This window comes from Anabas testudineus, chromosome 24 (genome assembly GCF_900324465.2).
Source record: "Anabas testudineus chromosome 24, fAnaTes1.2, whole genome shotgun sequence".
In the NCBI taxonomy this organism is placed as follows: domain Eukaryota; kingdom Metazoa; phylum Chordata; class Actinopteri; order Anabantiformes; family Anabantidae; genus Anabas; species Anabas testudineus.
Window position 1 is genome coordinate 8,316,158 of NC_046632.1, and position 16,227 is coordinate 8,332,384.

Consider the following 16,227-nt stretch of genomic DNA (forward strand, 5'->3'; position numbering starts at 1 on the left):
CTTGATGAAAAACTTTTTAAAACAATCACACACACACACACACACACACACACACACACACAGGCCAGCTACGTTAGACTAAACTGTACCTAGTCCTCAGAGTTAATGTTTAGACGCACTATGCCTGAAGGTCAGCTCTACATGTGCTGTTTGATCTTTTCCAGCCAACAGCGAGCCAAATGACAAGGATTTAAGGACCCGAGGGGTGGGCGAGGGGGGAGGTGGTGTTCGGAAGTAGGTCGATGAGAGAGAGAAAGGTGGAAAGAACAAGACAGAGGGAGGGACGGGAGGCAGGCTGGCTGATTGGCAGTGTGGGTTGAGATGTGTCTGAAAAAGAAGGCATATTTAGGAAACAATATGGGCTCTGTGTGAACTGTTGCCAAGCAGAGTAATAAAGTAATCGTTATTGTTATTATCAACTAGATGGGGAACAGCACTTCAATGTTTCCATTCCAATTCGTATTAACACCTTACTCCACCTTCAGTTCTCGTAAATAAAAATGCTATGAAGCAGTGGAGATTAAACAGTGACTTGACTGTAAAACATTATGCATGCTAGAGACAGCGCTGTAAAAATGTTACCTTGTATTTGATCTTTGCAAACCAGCGTCCCAAGTTGTGTAACCTTGTCAATGAAAATATAGAAATGTCAATGAATAGACAAAAAAACAAGAGTTTACACCCGTGCCTGCAGGTTGTGAGCCTGTACTTAGGTACAGCAGTACGTGGATACGGGACATGCACACGATACAAGTCCCAGAAACTATAATAATGATGCTCTCCTCCACCTCTTCACAGAAGATACAGACTAGCTGGACCAACACTGCAACGCTCAATAAAATGCTAATCGGCCAGGCAAATGCTGCAGATGGTAGTTCGTATGAGCAATATGCTAGCAGCAGAGTGGCAGCATGTTGGCAGAGCAACAGGAGTTTCAGTGTACATACTGCCAGTGCATATACTGACCCCCTGAACAGCACAACTCCTGATCGTGGTGTGCAGATAAGCTGGTTGGTCACCTGTTCTTTTGAAAGGCTCCAAGCCCAAAAGACAATCACTGTGGTTTTGCACCTGATCGCAGGTAAATAGACTTGAACATGGACGCAATAAGGACACTTGCTTACTGGGTTACAACATGGTGGCCAATTCCATCCTTTGAAACATGCTGAGTCTGAAAAACTTTCCTCCAGTTTCCAACCAGAAAAATTACCCAGATGTTCTGCTTGTTTTCACCTTGTTGGTTCCAAAGTCCAGCCACACCAGTGTCCTTCTCCATGTGTGTCTATTGGCTCCCTGAATGGGGATAAAATCAAATAATCATTTATTTAAAATTTAAAACTGCTGGTTTGTGATGTTCAGAAAATGTTTCTCACTATTTTATAGCGACTCTTTGTTTTTTGGGGCCAGTTTGCATCAACTTCTGTATGCAAACATGGTTTGTCCTAGCGTAAAAATGAGTATTGTGTCACAGTCATGTGCGCATAGTATGAGTGACACATCAAGTGACTCGCAGTCTGTGTAGACAGCTGGACTGATTTAAATAGCCTGGTCGGTACTGTGAGACACGTGTGACATGCACAACTGACAAAGATGGCTGAAACCCTTTTTGTGTAGCTGTATCATAAAACCAACAATAAAATTCATCTACTAACCATGTTCACATCAGAATACTTTTATGAGCTGTGTGAGGTCGAGATGTCAGAAAGATATACTGTACAACAGAGATGTGCTGACAGAGACTGAAGGCGACACCAACACTACCACATTGACTTATGGCAAAGAATTCAGGGAATGAGTGAGAGTGGTGGTGCAGCTGCAGTTAGAGCTCAACAATGCCAAGGCAGATATGTTAGACTCTTAAGTTTCAAGTTTTTTCAGAGAATCTGGAGTGGATGTTAGTCTATGTTGGACCAGAACTGTACTGAAAAACAGAAAGGACTTAATTTGTTCTAATGTTAACTTTGTATAATGTGACAAGGACCACAGCTGTGATTGTTTACAATATGATCTATGTTCACAAGCATGTGCAGTAACCTCAAGAGACTGTGGAAACAATGGCTATCCTCATGCAGCGAAGCTGTTAGCAGCTAAACCATATTTTTCGGATTGAAAAATCAGCTTATCCAGTGTAACGGTGTCATTCACGGATATGTTTTTTAAATGTTTTCTGAGAACAGTGAAGGTCTATGCCACAGACAAATATACAGAATCATGTTCTTGAGTCACAGATATGACAGTTACTGTAATAGACACAAATACATATTGGTGTTAGTCACTTTAAGGGATTTGTTAACAATAACAAAAAAAATAACATTTCTAAGTAGGACTGAACACGAAGTACAGTTAATGGGGTTTTCCAGATATTTAGTCATAACAAAAACTGCTGGACAATTGGAAATTTTAACCTCATGGTGTTATTAAAGGTTGAGTCAGGATATCAGCAAAGTCATTAATATTTGTCATGTGAAAACCATAAAGATGTGTGCCAAATGTTATCATGCTGCTATAGCTAATAGTCGAGTTGAACATGCTGCAGAGCTTATGCTGTGCACTTGTACAAATCATTGTGTTTTTATTGGTGTTAATGGTGTCAACTGTCACTGACGAGCTATGAACACTCTTCCCGACTGACACAGTTAATCACAGTGCTACTGCGCAAGTAAGTGACAGATTGACAGACAGGCAGTCTAAAGCGGTCGTGGTGAGAGACAGCCTGAGAAGCCGACAGAGAGGAGATGACATTGGTGGAGGCCAGTGAGCACAAGAATCCAGCTTTATGAAAAAAAGAGAAAGTCAAAATGCTGATAGATATAAACAAAAATAGCCCAGTAAACCATGCACATAGATATTGGGAGACCAGAAGGCTATGCAAAGCATTGCTGACCGATCATGTCTCTATTTTTATTGTCTGCCCCCACACAATTCTTTTTACAGGCTAATGTTGTCAGTCAAGTTTCTACAGCATCATGCTGAGTTTCATATGGGGCTTTACACAAAAATAGATGCATTATCTGCAGTGGCTCAAAAGGCATCGTGTTACCTAACAAATTGTTGCTGTGTGAATATCAAATATCTGCTGGAAATCTGACAAGCCTCTAACAGTGTGACCCTAACCACATGCACACACATACACACAGAAGAAAACACACTTGTCCACCTGCTCGTTCCAGTCCTTTCCAACTGTTTTCCTTGGAACTGATTTGGACCAAATCCTGCTCCTGTATTGGCAAAGATCCCCTCCAGCTAAAGAAGATGGAGTTTGTACTGCTGCCCAAAAAAGCTTCAGAGCCTGATGTGGAAACCTCAGAAAGGGAATACAGCACAATGGAGGAATACAGTCAGGGAATAGGGTGACCACACACACACTCTCACACAGGCGTGTCTCTCACAGACCTACTGTCAGATGTCTGACATAAAGGTAATATGTGGTCACAGTGCACCATAGAATCCAGGATGTCGAGGATTTGTCTGTACAGTGGAGAGAGTAACACGCAGAGATGAGAGAAAATGAGAGGTTCAGTGTGTGAATGTGTCTAGAAAGGGATATACAATTTTAAAAGGAAAGTATGAGATCATGACAGTTTTGTGTGTGTGTGTGGCCACCATCTGTGTGTCTGTTTGCATGTGTATGAGAGAGAGAGAGAGCGAGAAAGCGGTGTGAGCTGCAGTCTCTGACTTTGACCCACACAGACTGCCAGTAAGCAGCTGACAGCCTGGCACGTTGCCAGTCGAACTCAACGCCTCTGCAACGTGCAGCCTTCCTCGTACACTCGCAGCGTCGTGGAAACTGTTACCAGGCACGTCTGTTGGTAACCGTCTGTTGAGTCAACAGCAGCCACTGGTGGACAAATCCAGACATTCATTCATAAAAAGGATGAACACAGGCAGGATTTGTCATGAAGTCCAGTGGTTTCAGACAGAAAAATGAGGAAATATTGACTACTAGAGCATAAAATGTGGCTCTGACGTAATGCAGGCTTTAATCATTAATGAGACATAATGAATGAATACAACTTCCACTTTTCGCAATTGCGAAATCGAAAACTTTTGATAATGACACATTTACACAATTCCCCGATCATACATGTCTTGCTAACACGTCCACTGATGTATCCACACATTCTCATCACAGCTGAAATAACAGTGTCTCCCTGCAGCCGGCAGGACATCCTTTGGTGCAACAGCCTATAGGACAGAACTGTACTGAACAACCTCTACCAAGCATCCAGAGTCAAACATCAAATTAATTTAATGCCCCAGTACATTTGGATTAAAGGAGAGAGTAGATCAAACAATGAGTCAGCGTTAAGTACATTCTTCGTTGCTTTATGGGTCACAGAGTCCAACAGAAGAGAAAAGTGTGTAGCATAAACCATTGTACTGTAGGAGGAGGGGGTCCCGTCGTTGTCTAATGCATGAACAAGTAAAAGCAGGAGAATAAAGCATTAAAGCTGCACTTAGAGAGGCAAGAGCAGGTTGCAGCAGAGACGTTCCTGTGAAGTAATACCTTGCAGACTCGTAATGTTTGCTTAGAATAAAACCTAAGCGTCCGAGCACTCAGGTTCTCCGTTTCAACCAATGTAAGAAAAGCTCCACTGACAGGAAATCATGAATTTGTGCTCAATACAGCCACAAACTGGCTTAAAAAAAAAAAAACAGTAATGTGCGTATGAAGTGAGCAGAATGTTTTGTGTCCCACTTGCATTTCTGTTAGTCAACGTTGCCTCAGAATCAATTTCGATGCTCAGCCTTCACAGTAATTGAGTTTCCTATAACACATGAATAAGGCAATAGCCAAATTTAATCATGATACAGGAAATAACTGCTTTATTCATGCAGCCCTTAAATGTAACTGGCGTACAGTAGCTTGATTAGATGAGGTTCAGCTACATAAACATCCTTGTATGTATTTATTTGAAAACTATTTTATTAACCTAGCAAATGAACACGAGGTGAAGAAACAGGAAGACGCTTTGTTTTGTTTTGTTTGTACTAAACCTAATCCCTTGGGATTTTCCAGATCAAGTGCAATGTGCAGTTGTCTTTTCAGACTTTCTATCCATGACAACAGTTAATAATAATATTTTATGACTTCTCCTTCAGTGTCATTAGTTACTGCTTCAGTGTCTAGTGTTTCCTTTAAGTACACGGTGACAAAGAAGAATCACAGCACAGTATATTTAGTTTTATTTCCTCAAGTGTTTTTGCTCCTACAGAACTCAGAGTGAAAACTATGTGGTGAATACAGAAGAATGAGATAACGGTGCATAAGACCTTTTCTGCATTGGACGGGACCTTTCGGATGGTGATGTCATGAGTCAGCCACCAGCCATGCAGACAGGCAGCACCGATGGGAGCATTGATGTCACCAGGATGAGCTGAAGAGCACAGTGCCAGTGTTTGTGTTTGTCTGTTCATGCACAAAATTGTATTCATGGGCTGTTTTTCTACAAACCTTCATTTTTTGGTCACTATGCACAAACAGGAATGCAAATGTTGCATACTATAACAGCAAGCCCTTAGTGGTTTAGACTATGTGGCCCCCCCGTGAGACCATTAATATATCCTGACCTATATGCAAAGTTCTATCTCTATCCTTTCCGAAGCTGTGTAACCATGAGTGTTCGATCCCCCCTTCATCTGGTTTGGATTTTAGAAGCGCGAGGCAGAGAGTGTGACTAGCAGCGTGACAGCAGAGTGTGTGTGTGTGTGTGTGTGTGTGTTGGAGGAGGGATCAACAGAACTGAATGAGTTGTGTTAGAGTTGGGGGGTACAAAGAGGAGAGTGGCAACTGCGCCTCTCTGCAGCTGCGGGCCTACGTGAGCATCGGCAGGAACGCTCTCGCTCCTCGCTTCAGACCCCTCCCTTCCCATTCCTTCACTCTCTCATCTCTCACATTCCCCCCTCCTTTGCTCATTTGCAACTTCTAATAGACTTCTGATGCCCCCCCCTCCCCTCTTCTGCTTTGCCCAAATCCTTGTTGCAGTGTTCTGTCTTTTTGTCTATCATAACTCCCTCGCTTCTCTCCCACATTGTGTTCCAAAACGACAGGGACCTTGACAGAGAGAGATGTACCGTTTTCAGCCAGCCAACGGATATCTGAGACAAGTGAAAGAGAAAGAAAGGAAGACAAAGATCAGCTTTCCCACACACCGACACAGTAACACACACACCGACAATCTGCCCCGAATTGACCTAGAAGGGATAGGGTGTATGTGTCTGTGTCACTTAAAGCAAGTTTATTCATTTCATATGTATGCACACGCAGAAGCCTGAATGCCAGTGCACTCTCATGTGACTGCTCCAGTATCTTGAGACTGTGTGCAAACATAAAGCTTTGAGACCAAGGTCAGAGGTGATACCATGCAAGAGATTTAGCAGAATGAGACAAGGAGGAGGAGAAAGAAAGAAAGAAAGAAAGAAAGAAAGAAAGAAAGGAGGAAAGAATGAAGGTGAGGAGGCTGAATGAATACAATAAAGAATTGTTGGGTGATGAATAAAGAAGAGGGGACATATGAAGGACAGAATACAGTGTAGGAGAGTTTGTCCACTTTTGAACATGTGTGAAAATGTGAGGTGATGTCAGAGAAAAGTAAATCATAACAGAGAGATAAAGAGGTGAGCCAAATGGGCCGACTGTCCTTGCTCAGCAGGTGCATTTGTTGGCAATGGATGGAAGTGGAAGGTCTTTGTTGACGACGTCTATATGCAGACTAAAGAGCAGTGCTGACCTCTACTGGTTCAATCTGGATACATGTTGGCTACATTAGAAAGTTGTATGCTTTGTCTTTATTTTCTATACTTGAAGCAAACACAATAATATCTTTATCATTTCCTGAAAAATGCATGATCACAACTATTAGTATGGTAGTTGGTTAATATGGTGATATGATGAATTGAGATCATCATTAGCTGAACTGAAACCTTGTTCTAAATAACTAACATCCTAATAAACTGACGTACGGTGCATCACACAGAGCTCTGCTGTTGAAATTGCACCATGCTCGTATGTTTGTGTGAACTGCATGAACCTCAACTGTCTGTAAAGTAGACTCAACAGGATCCTTCAGCATGATTGAGATTTGATTGCCAGGCCTTTGGGTTAAGGTCGCGTCAGTAAATCACATGTTTGTCCCTCAGGAGTCCTAACATAACACGTAATCGCTGATTGGAGACCTTGTTGCAAGAGTCAGCAAATCTTGCACAGTGTGGGTCTATGTACTGTAAAAAGAAAAAAAAACTGAAGTACAAAAGTGATCCGAGGTTATGTCAGACCAAAATGAATGAGACGTTTAAAGAAAACTGGACAATGATGATGTTAAAACATACGGGGGAAAAAAGCTCGACTTAAAGTGAAACTTTCATTTTTTTTTTTTATTTATTTCAGTGAAGATGTTGACAGAATAACTTCTTTTAAAAACCGTCATTTCTTAAACATGTAGGCCTAACCATTATAATAAGCAGTGCAAAGCCTGGATAGTGGCAGATTAAAAGGATCATCCTTTAAACAAGGCACAATTTTATTGTAAACATTTAATAAAAAATAGCCTTTATCAGACAAAACATATCCAGCATTTTGCTCCATCGCAAAAACATATCTTTCGGTAGATCAGTGGGAGACTTCTGAGTCATAGTGTCGTTGTGTATGATCAGTTTTTCTGCTTTTGACAATCAACAGGAATCATCAGAGATCATGTTCTGTGAAGTGTGAAAGCAGCTTTCAAATCACTGCTTTTTTGACTGTGAACTTTTCCATGTGTTGCAATATTGCTACAGCAAGTACAAAATCTGAAAGAAGAATCACCAACAACTTTAGATTACTAACGATGCTAAATAGCTGTCCCTGAGCTCACAGTGATTCATTATTTGGAATGAATAGCGCCATACTCTAATCTAAAAATAAGTCGCTGAAACTGAATGCTTAAAAAAGATAATAGTCCCTAGAGCATCACACAATGTGCGTATGAGTTATTGCCAGTTAATACCATCAAGTAGTTCACTGAAGAACAAACTGATTATTTAGGTGTGAGAGTTCGGAGGTCAGAGGAAGACACGAGGAATGGCGTTTTCATCGTCACGGTAGGTGGATGACTGGAAGCTGCCACCTTCGTAGAACAGGCGAAGGTTCAGTTTGGCAGGTGCAGACACGTACCACATGACCACGCCTGTGGGGTTCACTGACACCACGAATTCGGTGGCGTCTTTCAGCGTCGTGGCCTTGTCAGTGAACACATCGAAGATCTGAGGAAGAGCAGAAGGAAAACAAACGTGATTCTCCTGCTATAGGAATATTTGGTTCGCAAATTCCAACGTACGGACAGGTATCATCACTAATGTCAAAAGAAGAAAAACTGCAATTAAAGTGCAAGAATTCATTGCAGTACCAAATAATTGAGAAATGTAATAATTTAACTAAACTTAATTTAAAAGATCAGTCTTGTTGAGTGAGATTATAGAATACAACTTATTCATCATATAGAATAATGTTATACAGTAATGAGCCAAGAAATTAGGCCTGTAGCACCCCATTACTGATGACTAAAAGATATTGAGTACCTTGTAGCTGCCGGTGGTGTAGTTAAGTTTGGCAAGTGAAGTGTGGTAGCGGTAAGGCATGTCAGTCCGACGACTGAAGAACACCAAGGCACTGGCATTGTTGGACAGGGGGCGCCAGAAAACTTCAATGCCACTCTTCTCCTGGAAGAAAGAAATGAATGAAAAAATTTAAATAATGAGTAGACAAGTATTTATGACAAGACATGTATACGTAATCAGGAATTAATATGAAAGTTTCAATAACAAAAGTCTCATTAGATCATTTCTGTTTTTTTTCCCCTCCAACTGGAGCGCTTGCAAGAAGCTGTAACATCCGTGCGATATGTGTCACCTTTAGAATGCGTCTTCCCTGAATGCCCATGGGGTCCTGATTGATGCTGATGGCCATTTTGTTCTGCAGGATGTTGCGGGCGCCACTACTGACGGTGCGCAAGTCGTTGGACATGAAAAGAGGAGCAGCCATGATCGCCCACAGAGCCATCTGAGAACGAGACTGGTCCATGCTAAGACCAAAGTCGCCGATAATGAGCTGTAGAGGTCAAGAGAGAGGAAGGAAGATGAAATGAAAAAGTCAAGCTTGCTACTTTCTAATTGCTTTCACTGTTTGAATTCCTTTTACCCTTTAACTTTGTGATATTTTATAATTTGATGATTGAAGATAGCTCACTTATCTGACAGTAAAAAATACTTCACCCTTTTCTTTCTCCTAAGCTCACTAGTCATTTAGTAAACAGTACATGTAAACATAAGGTCAGCTCTCATGTCGGTTAAACAGACCATATCAGGGTCGTTCCATCTTCCAGGTGCGGCTGCAGGTATCAGGACATCCTGGTTGTCGAAAAACCAGTCAATAATGTTTAGAACGCTGTCCCAAGAGTCCTGGATGTCACCGTAGTTACGCCACAGGTTGCAGATCTCACCCAACTGAGTGTAATTTACCTGGAAGAGAACAAGACAGTTTTCACGTGGTGAAAAAGTACAAATATAAACTGTGGAATAAAGTATGAGAACATAATTATCACAGTGGCATAAAATATTTTATGTATAAACAAGACACTAAAAGATAATCAAAGATTTACAACATCTTAATTATACCTTGGGTGGCAGGCCGCCCTGGTAGGCAGGCCAACTGCAGGAGTAGCCAATAGGACGACCTGTAGCATTTAAAGCCTTGGACATAAGAGGGTAACCTGTCCAAGAGAGTAATAACATCAAATCAGCACCATCTCAAAAACCGCAATTGGGGTTGTTACAATCCTATAAACCCATGGTTCAGATTAGACCTTGATTTCTGAGCCATGGTTCAGTTCACATCTAGATTTTTGTTAAGTTTTTGGTTTTGTTTTTTTGGGCTTGCTGCTGACAGACATAGCTCACGCTATGCCAGACACGTTCCTTTCCTAACATAAAGCACATGCACAAAGGCATGTGACGAGAAATATCACATTTGTGGGATAGTACATCAAATTTGCCAGAATCTGGGAGCTGCTATTAATGTGCGGGAGAGACCACCACAAGAGATGTGGAATGTCTGCAACAGGGAGAGGTCGTGTTGCGGATCCAAATCCGTGAACATGTGTGTCACATTTCAGTCTAAGATGATGAACCGTTACAACCCTAACCTCAATGTCAAACAGAAACGTCTCCGTCTCTTACCCTGTTCCTGCTCTGTGGCATTGGAATAACAGCCGTCATATTTAAACATGTCCACCTCCCATTCTGCAAAGGTCTGAGCATCTATCTCAATCTTCTCCACCGGGGTGCCAGGGTAGCCCCCACAGGTGTACGTGCCCATGTCCCCGTAGATCCCAAGTTTGAGACCCCTATCGTGCAAGTAGCGTGCCAGCTTCTTGATGCCTCCTGGGAACCTAGAAGGGTTAAAACGTCGCACATTGTGCACATTCAGTAGCACGAGAAAAGAAAATAAACAGAGTGAAACACACAAGGATTAAATCTAAATGAATGAATGATGGTTCACATTCATTAAATGTTTGCACTGAACTAGGGAAATTCCACATTAGGAAAGCCTACAGTTGTTTATGTATGACAATAATAATAATTAAAAAATAATAATAATAGGGGAATTAATTTTGTGCACGATCAAATGTATTCACTTCCACTTTTTGGGAAGGCAAGATCACTGAGACACTTGTGCTGATGCTGCATTTAATACAGGATCCTGCATTCATATTGTGCACTGTATCTGTCTTCAATCTAACCTACTTTTCTTAGTCATATGACTGTCACACTGTTACACCTTCTATAACACTGCTTTATGGACTTACAGATTTGGAAGTTAATTATTACTGTTTGCATTAAGGAGCCGCAGGGCGTATGCAGTGTGTGCGCCTGTCTCTTTAAGCATACAGTGCAGTTTACACCATACCTTTTCGGGTCAGGCTGCAGCCGTCCCTGATTGTCTCTCTCCTTGGACGACCAGCAGTCATCAATGTTCACATAAACATATCCAAGTTCCCTCCAGCCGTCCTCTGAAAGTCTGTCTGCCATGTCCATGAAGAGATTCTCACTGGAAGAGACACAGGGGAATTAAGATTTTTATTACCAAATATAACTAAAATAAAATGGTTTGATTATGTTATGCATTTGCTGAATGTGGTGTTTCTGGTAGGTGGTTTACACACAGCTTTATGTGATTTCTTAAGCTCATCATACATGTGAATCTGATTCACCACAGGACAGTGGATGCAGTGGATTAATGCTTTAACTTAATGCTTGCCTGATGCAGTTCTTGGGGTCACTGTCACAGTCAATGTCGCAGCGGTATCTCTCCCATGCCAACCAGCCCATTGGAGGAGTCCTCATCAGTCCATTGTCTAGGGCCAAGGTGGCCACGAAGAGCGCTGGGGCACACACAAGCAATGCCAAATGCATACCTGCAGAAGAACTGATAAAAGACATTCAGATGAACCAGTATTGTGAGGAAGAAATAACAAGCATCTCCTTCAGGAATGCACCTCCTGAGCCTCACCTGACTGGGTATGACTAAGACTGAACTACAACCTGCCAGGTGGGTCTGTTACTGTATAATCGTATAAAGTTCCTACTACGTGCGTATTAATGCGTTACGAAAATGCATTAAATATATTTTCACTGTAAGATTGTATGTATGTAAATACACGGCACTCAAAACCGGAAATAAACAGGTCACAGACCACGTTACCTGTTGAAGGTCCGGGACCTTAAATCGAAGCTGAAATAGGAAGAAAGACGATGGTGGATGTGTTCACAGCTCCTCAGCTCCGACTATCTCCACACTGTTCAGTCTAAACTCCTCTGTGCTCGGAAAAACCCTAAACTGAGCAGCTCTTAAAAACGAGGAAGCGACAGTCACGTGACCGCGGAGTCAGCTGACTGCGGAGCAGGAAGTATTCTTTAAATCAGAGTTTAGCACCTAGTCTGTTAAACTAACTTCTGAGACATTGATCTTGTTAATCAGCTCCAGCTGCTTTGGTGTCAATTAAATAAACAACAGGCAGTTTTGCATTTGGCTTGGGTCAATGTCAGTGTTACTACAGGTAGCATGAGGATACCTGGACCCTACAGAGTTGCACATCCTGAACTCCTCCAGGATGGCACATCAGTACATCCCGTTGTCAGAAGGTCTGCTGCGTCTCCCAGCACAGTCTCGGGGGGCATGGAGGAGATTGCAGGAGACGAGCAGTTACTCTAGGAGAGCTGAACAGGGGCGAAGGAGGTTGTTAACCCATCAGCGGGATCCATTTCTCTGATAAACAGGATGAGCACTGTCAGTCACATAACAACCTCCAGCAGGCTGCAAGTTCCAGTGTCTCTGACTAAACAATCAGAAACAGACTTAATGAGGATGACCTGAGGGCCAGATGTCCTCTAGTAGACCCTTTGCTCACTGCCCAGCAACCTGGAACTGGACCAGAACTGGGTCGCCTGACCTAAATCCAAAATAACATCAAATATGCATTTATGAATGTTAGTTGGAGATTAATAGTCCTACTTAATAAGCCACTATCAAACATTAGTGACTGTGTTTCTAAAGCACTAAAGCAGGTTTCTACAAAAATCTATCTGAGGCTGCAGTGACAAAAGCAGTCTATTAATAGATTTTGGTCCATAGCCTTTGTGCTGCAACCTGTCTCTAGAGGGCCAGTTGCCACAGAGCACACTGTAGGGGTCTGTCTGAGTGCTGGCTAAAAAGACTTGTGTCACACCGGTGTAAGATTTTTCCATAGCTTGGCAACCCAGATGTCTGTCTGTTTTAGGTGATCTGTAAAGCATTGGTGGATTCTTTAGTAATCACTAATAAAACCATCATTTGCACCTTGTAAACTCTTCATGCACTGTGCTTTAACAACATCTGCTTTATAATGTCACATAACTGATGACTCAAGGCCTATTTATGTAGGACAAATGCACTGTGTTCAGCTAAAAGCTGAAGTATGTAACAGTACAGCACAAAAACATCAAACCACAAGTTGAGAGATTTATATTAACAAGTGGGAAGTAAAAGTTTAGGGTTCTGAACAGCCCACCATTTTAAAAAGGATGTATCTAGACAGCCCTTAGAAAATGAACTGAAACCATCCTAACAAACAGATGTATGATGTCTGGACAGTGCTCTCCTGATCAAAGGTAGAATTAGTGATAAACTATGATTAGTTGTTAAACTTTGACAATTATCTGTTCTCTCTCAAGCTTTGTTCAAGGAAAACTGTGCATGTGTCCCATATAACCACTTTCAGTGCTTTGGCTCAGCATTGAGAAATTATAAATATTACAATATTGAGAAATGTCAATATTAAGAAATATGTCCTCTGAGCACTGGGCAATTCATGTGTGAGATCTTATCACTTAAGGCCCATTATCATTTAATCGAATTATTGAGATAATAAAGTTCATTTAGTGACCTGTCAGAGAAAGAGATAATGGAAAATGCTGACATGTGAATGTGTAGGCAGCATTTTACTACATGACTGATATGGGAAATAAATACTTTACATACTGTACAAATTGAGATGTGTCTTAGAGATGCCATAAACTTTGAATGGTTACAATCTAAAAAGCATTGTCACTTCCAGCAGGAGGTGCAATGAGACAAAAAAAACTGTCAAATCATTTCAACCATTACAAACATCCCCACTCACATTATCCTGAATTCAGTTTTCAGCTCCTAAACACAGTAAACCTAAAATCCTGCATAACAGATACACTGCCTACATGTGAGGTGTTCATTTGCAAGTAGCCTGTCACAGCGATGCATTCAGGGACCACATGAACTTTCTTCTGTTTGATTCGGCCCACTCTGTGACATCATCAGGAAAAGGTGGAGCTTACACACTTGGTGCACAAGCAGCCATGGCAGAAACAATCCAACCGGGTAAGATCCCTTCAAAAATACACTGCAAAGCATGGCCACAGAAGGAGCAACAGTGTTGTTTTTGACACCTATAGTATATCTTTTATTTATGCAACTGTTATTTGAACAGGATCTGAAAGCTGTAGTCATACTATAGAGCTGCAGTAGAGATATCTAAAATAATGTAGTACCAGGAGTCCAGTCAAAACATGAATTGTCATTTTTATGTAGAATTATCTGTGTGTTATGTAAATGTATATGTAAAGTACTGTGGTAGTGAAATGGTCTGTTGAAATATTTGCTGTTCTTAAGGACTTTAGACAGACTTCCTGGTTTTAAGTTTCAGCATGGGAGCCATTCGCATGGCTTCGTTTTCTTCTTAAAGTAACAGGAGCAGGCCACGACCTGTAGAACCGTCTGGGCATGAAAGAAGTAAATAAAGGAGAGAAATAAAAGTCCTATATTCAGAATTTTAATCATAATAAAGGAATGACACATTGTAGAGTGTCTTAACATAAAAGAGGAAATGCAGCCTGCTGCTTTCACATGATATGTGCTACTCGTTATGAAGAGTAAAAGCACATCATGTGTAAAATTAGTAATATACTTCTTTAAGTGCAGTGTTAAGTTACTTTCAACATGTGGTGAATAGGAACATATTCTTCACTTACTTCCCCATGTTCTTACCCCTCCCAGGTGTTTTTGCTGTGATGTCAACAACCCTAAAAAGTGCAGCGGCAGGTTTTGCTTTTGGACAAGCTGCATTGTTCGCTGTCAAGCCTGTGCTCACTGATGATGGCGCTCTTCTGGCTGCTGCAAATCTGGCTACTCATCGAGCTGGTTCAACAGGTGTCGGGGTAGTGACGGCATGCCTCGCGTTCACCTCAGTGCTTATCTCCCTGGGAAATGGTTTCCTCCTTGCCTCTATGGTGATGAAGCTGCTGACCAACATTGGAGCAAGGTTGCCATGGTTAACAGAGGTCACAACGGGGGCCTCAGTCGTGGTGGGTACTGTCTCCACTGGAGTGTTAGCAGGTATTCTTCCACCGTGGATCTACATTGCCGTACAAGGTGTTCTAGTCCTTACAGTCTACTCTTACTCTAATATAAATGACATGACCACAGCTCTGCTGATCATCTTCACCACTCTCTATCTCAGTGTTATATATGGAAGGATGGGTATCATAGTTGGACTGTTAGTCGTGGTACTGACCATCTGTCTTCTTTATGCACTACAAAAGACTTTGAAAGAGAGGATGACGCAAAGACCAAAATCTAAAACTGGGTGCAGACTGCTGGAGAGGATATTCTTCTATTCTGTTTTTGTGGGAATACTGGGATTTTCTGTTGGTTTAGGAGCAGGTGAGGCAGGAGAAGGCTCAGAAGCGGAGGTGGTTGTGATGCTGCAGTCAGTCCTCTGGGTGGCGTATCTATCTGCAGCGCTGCTAGGAGCTGGCCTAGGAACAGTGGCCATGGTTGGGCTGGGGCCAGAGGTGGCTGGAAAGGTTGCCGTGGGAGCTGCTGTAATATCATCAGTGGCTTTGAGAGCTATTCTGCAATCAAGCTCTTCTCTAGGGCCCCGAAGCAGCATGGGGGGAACATTAGGAGCAGCGACAGCTGCAGGGGTGTCACTCGGAGCAGCAAGCGTTGCAGCAAAACAAGCATTCGGATCTAGAAAGTCAGCGTTGACAGTTTTAGGCTCCGTTGTTTTTGGTGCCATTCTGGCCATGTGGTGTGTACCACTGAAATCAACTCTGCTGACAACATCAGAGCTCATAACCATCACGCTTGTTGGTGTGGGGGCATTTGTTTTGGGTGCACCAAAGAGCCCATTCCACACTCAGGTGAACCTACAAAGGGGCCTTCTCACAGGGCCTGAGCTAATTAAAGGAATCGGCATGGAGACAGTCACCGCAGCGGCAGCGCCTATTGGAGCCGGGGCACTTGGGGCTGCAGCGTTAGGCACCGCAGCTCTGGGGAGACTGGGGACTGTGGGAGTTGTGGTGGCTATAATGTTGGCCTTAGGAAGTGCTCTGGGTGGATTGATAGGAAAATCACCAAGATCAAACCAAGACTGACTGACGCCCAAGCTTACATCTCTCACTCCTGCTGGTCACAAACACTCTAAGTAAGAGAGACATTTTGTATGTGTGTGTGTGTGTGTGTGTGTGTAGTCTTTTCCAGAGCAACTTGAGAAAATTGTCATGAAACTTCTGTGTTGTGTCATATCTCTGTATTATTTTGGCTATCAGTGTTTGAATTAAAGAAATAAGAAACAACTATTTCTGGTGTATTCATTCACTGAAAATGTGACACCTTAT

General features: G+C 42.2%; 2 protein-coding genes across 3 annotated transcripts; one reads left to right on the plus strand and one right to left on the minus strand.

Annotated features, from left to right (window-relative positions):
* Window positions 1-7,376: 7,376 nt before the first annotated feature.
* On the minus strand, window positions 7,377-11,914 carry naga (N-acetylgalactosaminidase, alpha). Of its 2 annotated transcripts, none has more exons than XM_026341468.1 (9): window positions 11,738-11,913; window positions 11,294-11,461; window positions 10,943-11,083; window positions 10,213-10,424; window positions 9,652-9,746; window positions 9,334-9,495; window positions 8,888-9,085; window positions 8,557-8,697; window positions 7,377-8,241 (listed from the first exon to the last, which is right to left on the minus strand). In XM_026341468.1, the coding sequence occupies exons 2-9, from the start codon at window positions 11,446-11,448 to the stop codon at window positions 8,041-8,043; spliced, it is 1,305 nt and encodes a 434-aa protein (XP_026197253.1). In that variant the 5' UTR covers window positions 11,449-11,461; window positions 11,738-11,913; the 3' UTR covers window positions 7,377-8,040. The 2 variants fall into 2 exon arrangements, with proteins under 2 accessions (XP_026197253.1, XP_026197254.1); XM_026341469.1 differs by having other exon boundaries at window positions 8,041-8,241; window positions 11,294-11,450; window positions 11,738-11,914.
* A 618-nt stretch (window positions 11,915-12,532) lies between these two features.
* Window positions 12,533-16,188, plus strand: LOC113149370. The gene is made up of 2 exons (XM_026341467.1): window positions 12,533-13,927; window positions 14,603-16,188. The coding sequence occupies exons 1-2, from the start codon at window positions 13,822-13,824 to the stop codon at window positions 15,982-15,984; spliced, it is 1,488 nt and encodes a 495-aa protein (XP_026197252.1). The 5' UTR covers window positions 12,533-13,821; the 3' UTR covers window positions 15,985-16,188.
* The last annotated feature ends 39 nt before the right edge of the window (window positions 16,189-16,227 follow it).

Bases quoted from the DNA above. Each gene is read 5' to 3' on its own strand.
- naga (XM_026341468.1), bottom strand. From the start codon at position 11,448: ATGCATTTGGCATTGCTTGTGTGTGCCCCAGCGCTCTTCGTGGCCACC. The intron at 11,084-11,293 runs GCAAGCATTAAG...TGTCTCTTCCAG, and splicing joins GACCCCAAGAACTGCATCAG to TGAGAATCTCTTCATGGACA. The intron at 10,425-10,942 runs GTATGGTGTAAA...TAACCCTTCTAG, and splicing joins CTGCAGCCTGACCCGAAAAG to GTTCCCAGGAGGCATCAAGA.
- LOC113149370 (XM_026341467.1), top strand. From the start codon at position 13,822: ATGAACTTTCTTCTGTTTGATTCGGCCCACTCTGTGACATCATCAGGA. The intron at 13,928-14,602 runs GTAAGATCCCTT...TACCCCTCCCAG, and splicing joins GGCAGAAACAATCCAACCGG to GTGTTTTTGCTGTGATGTCA.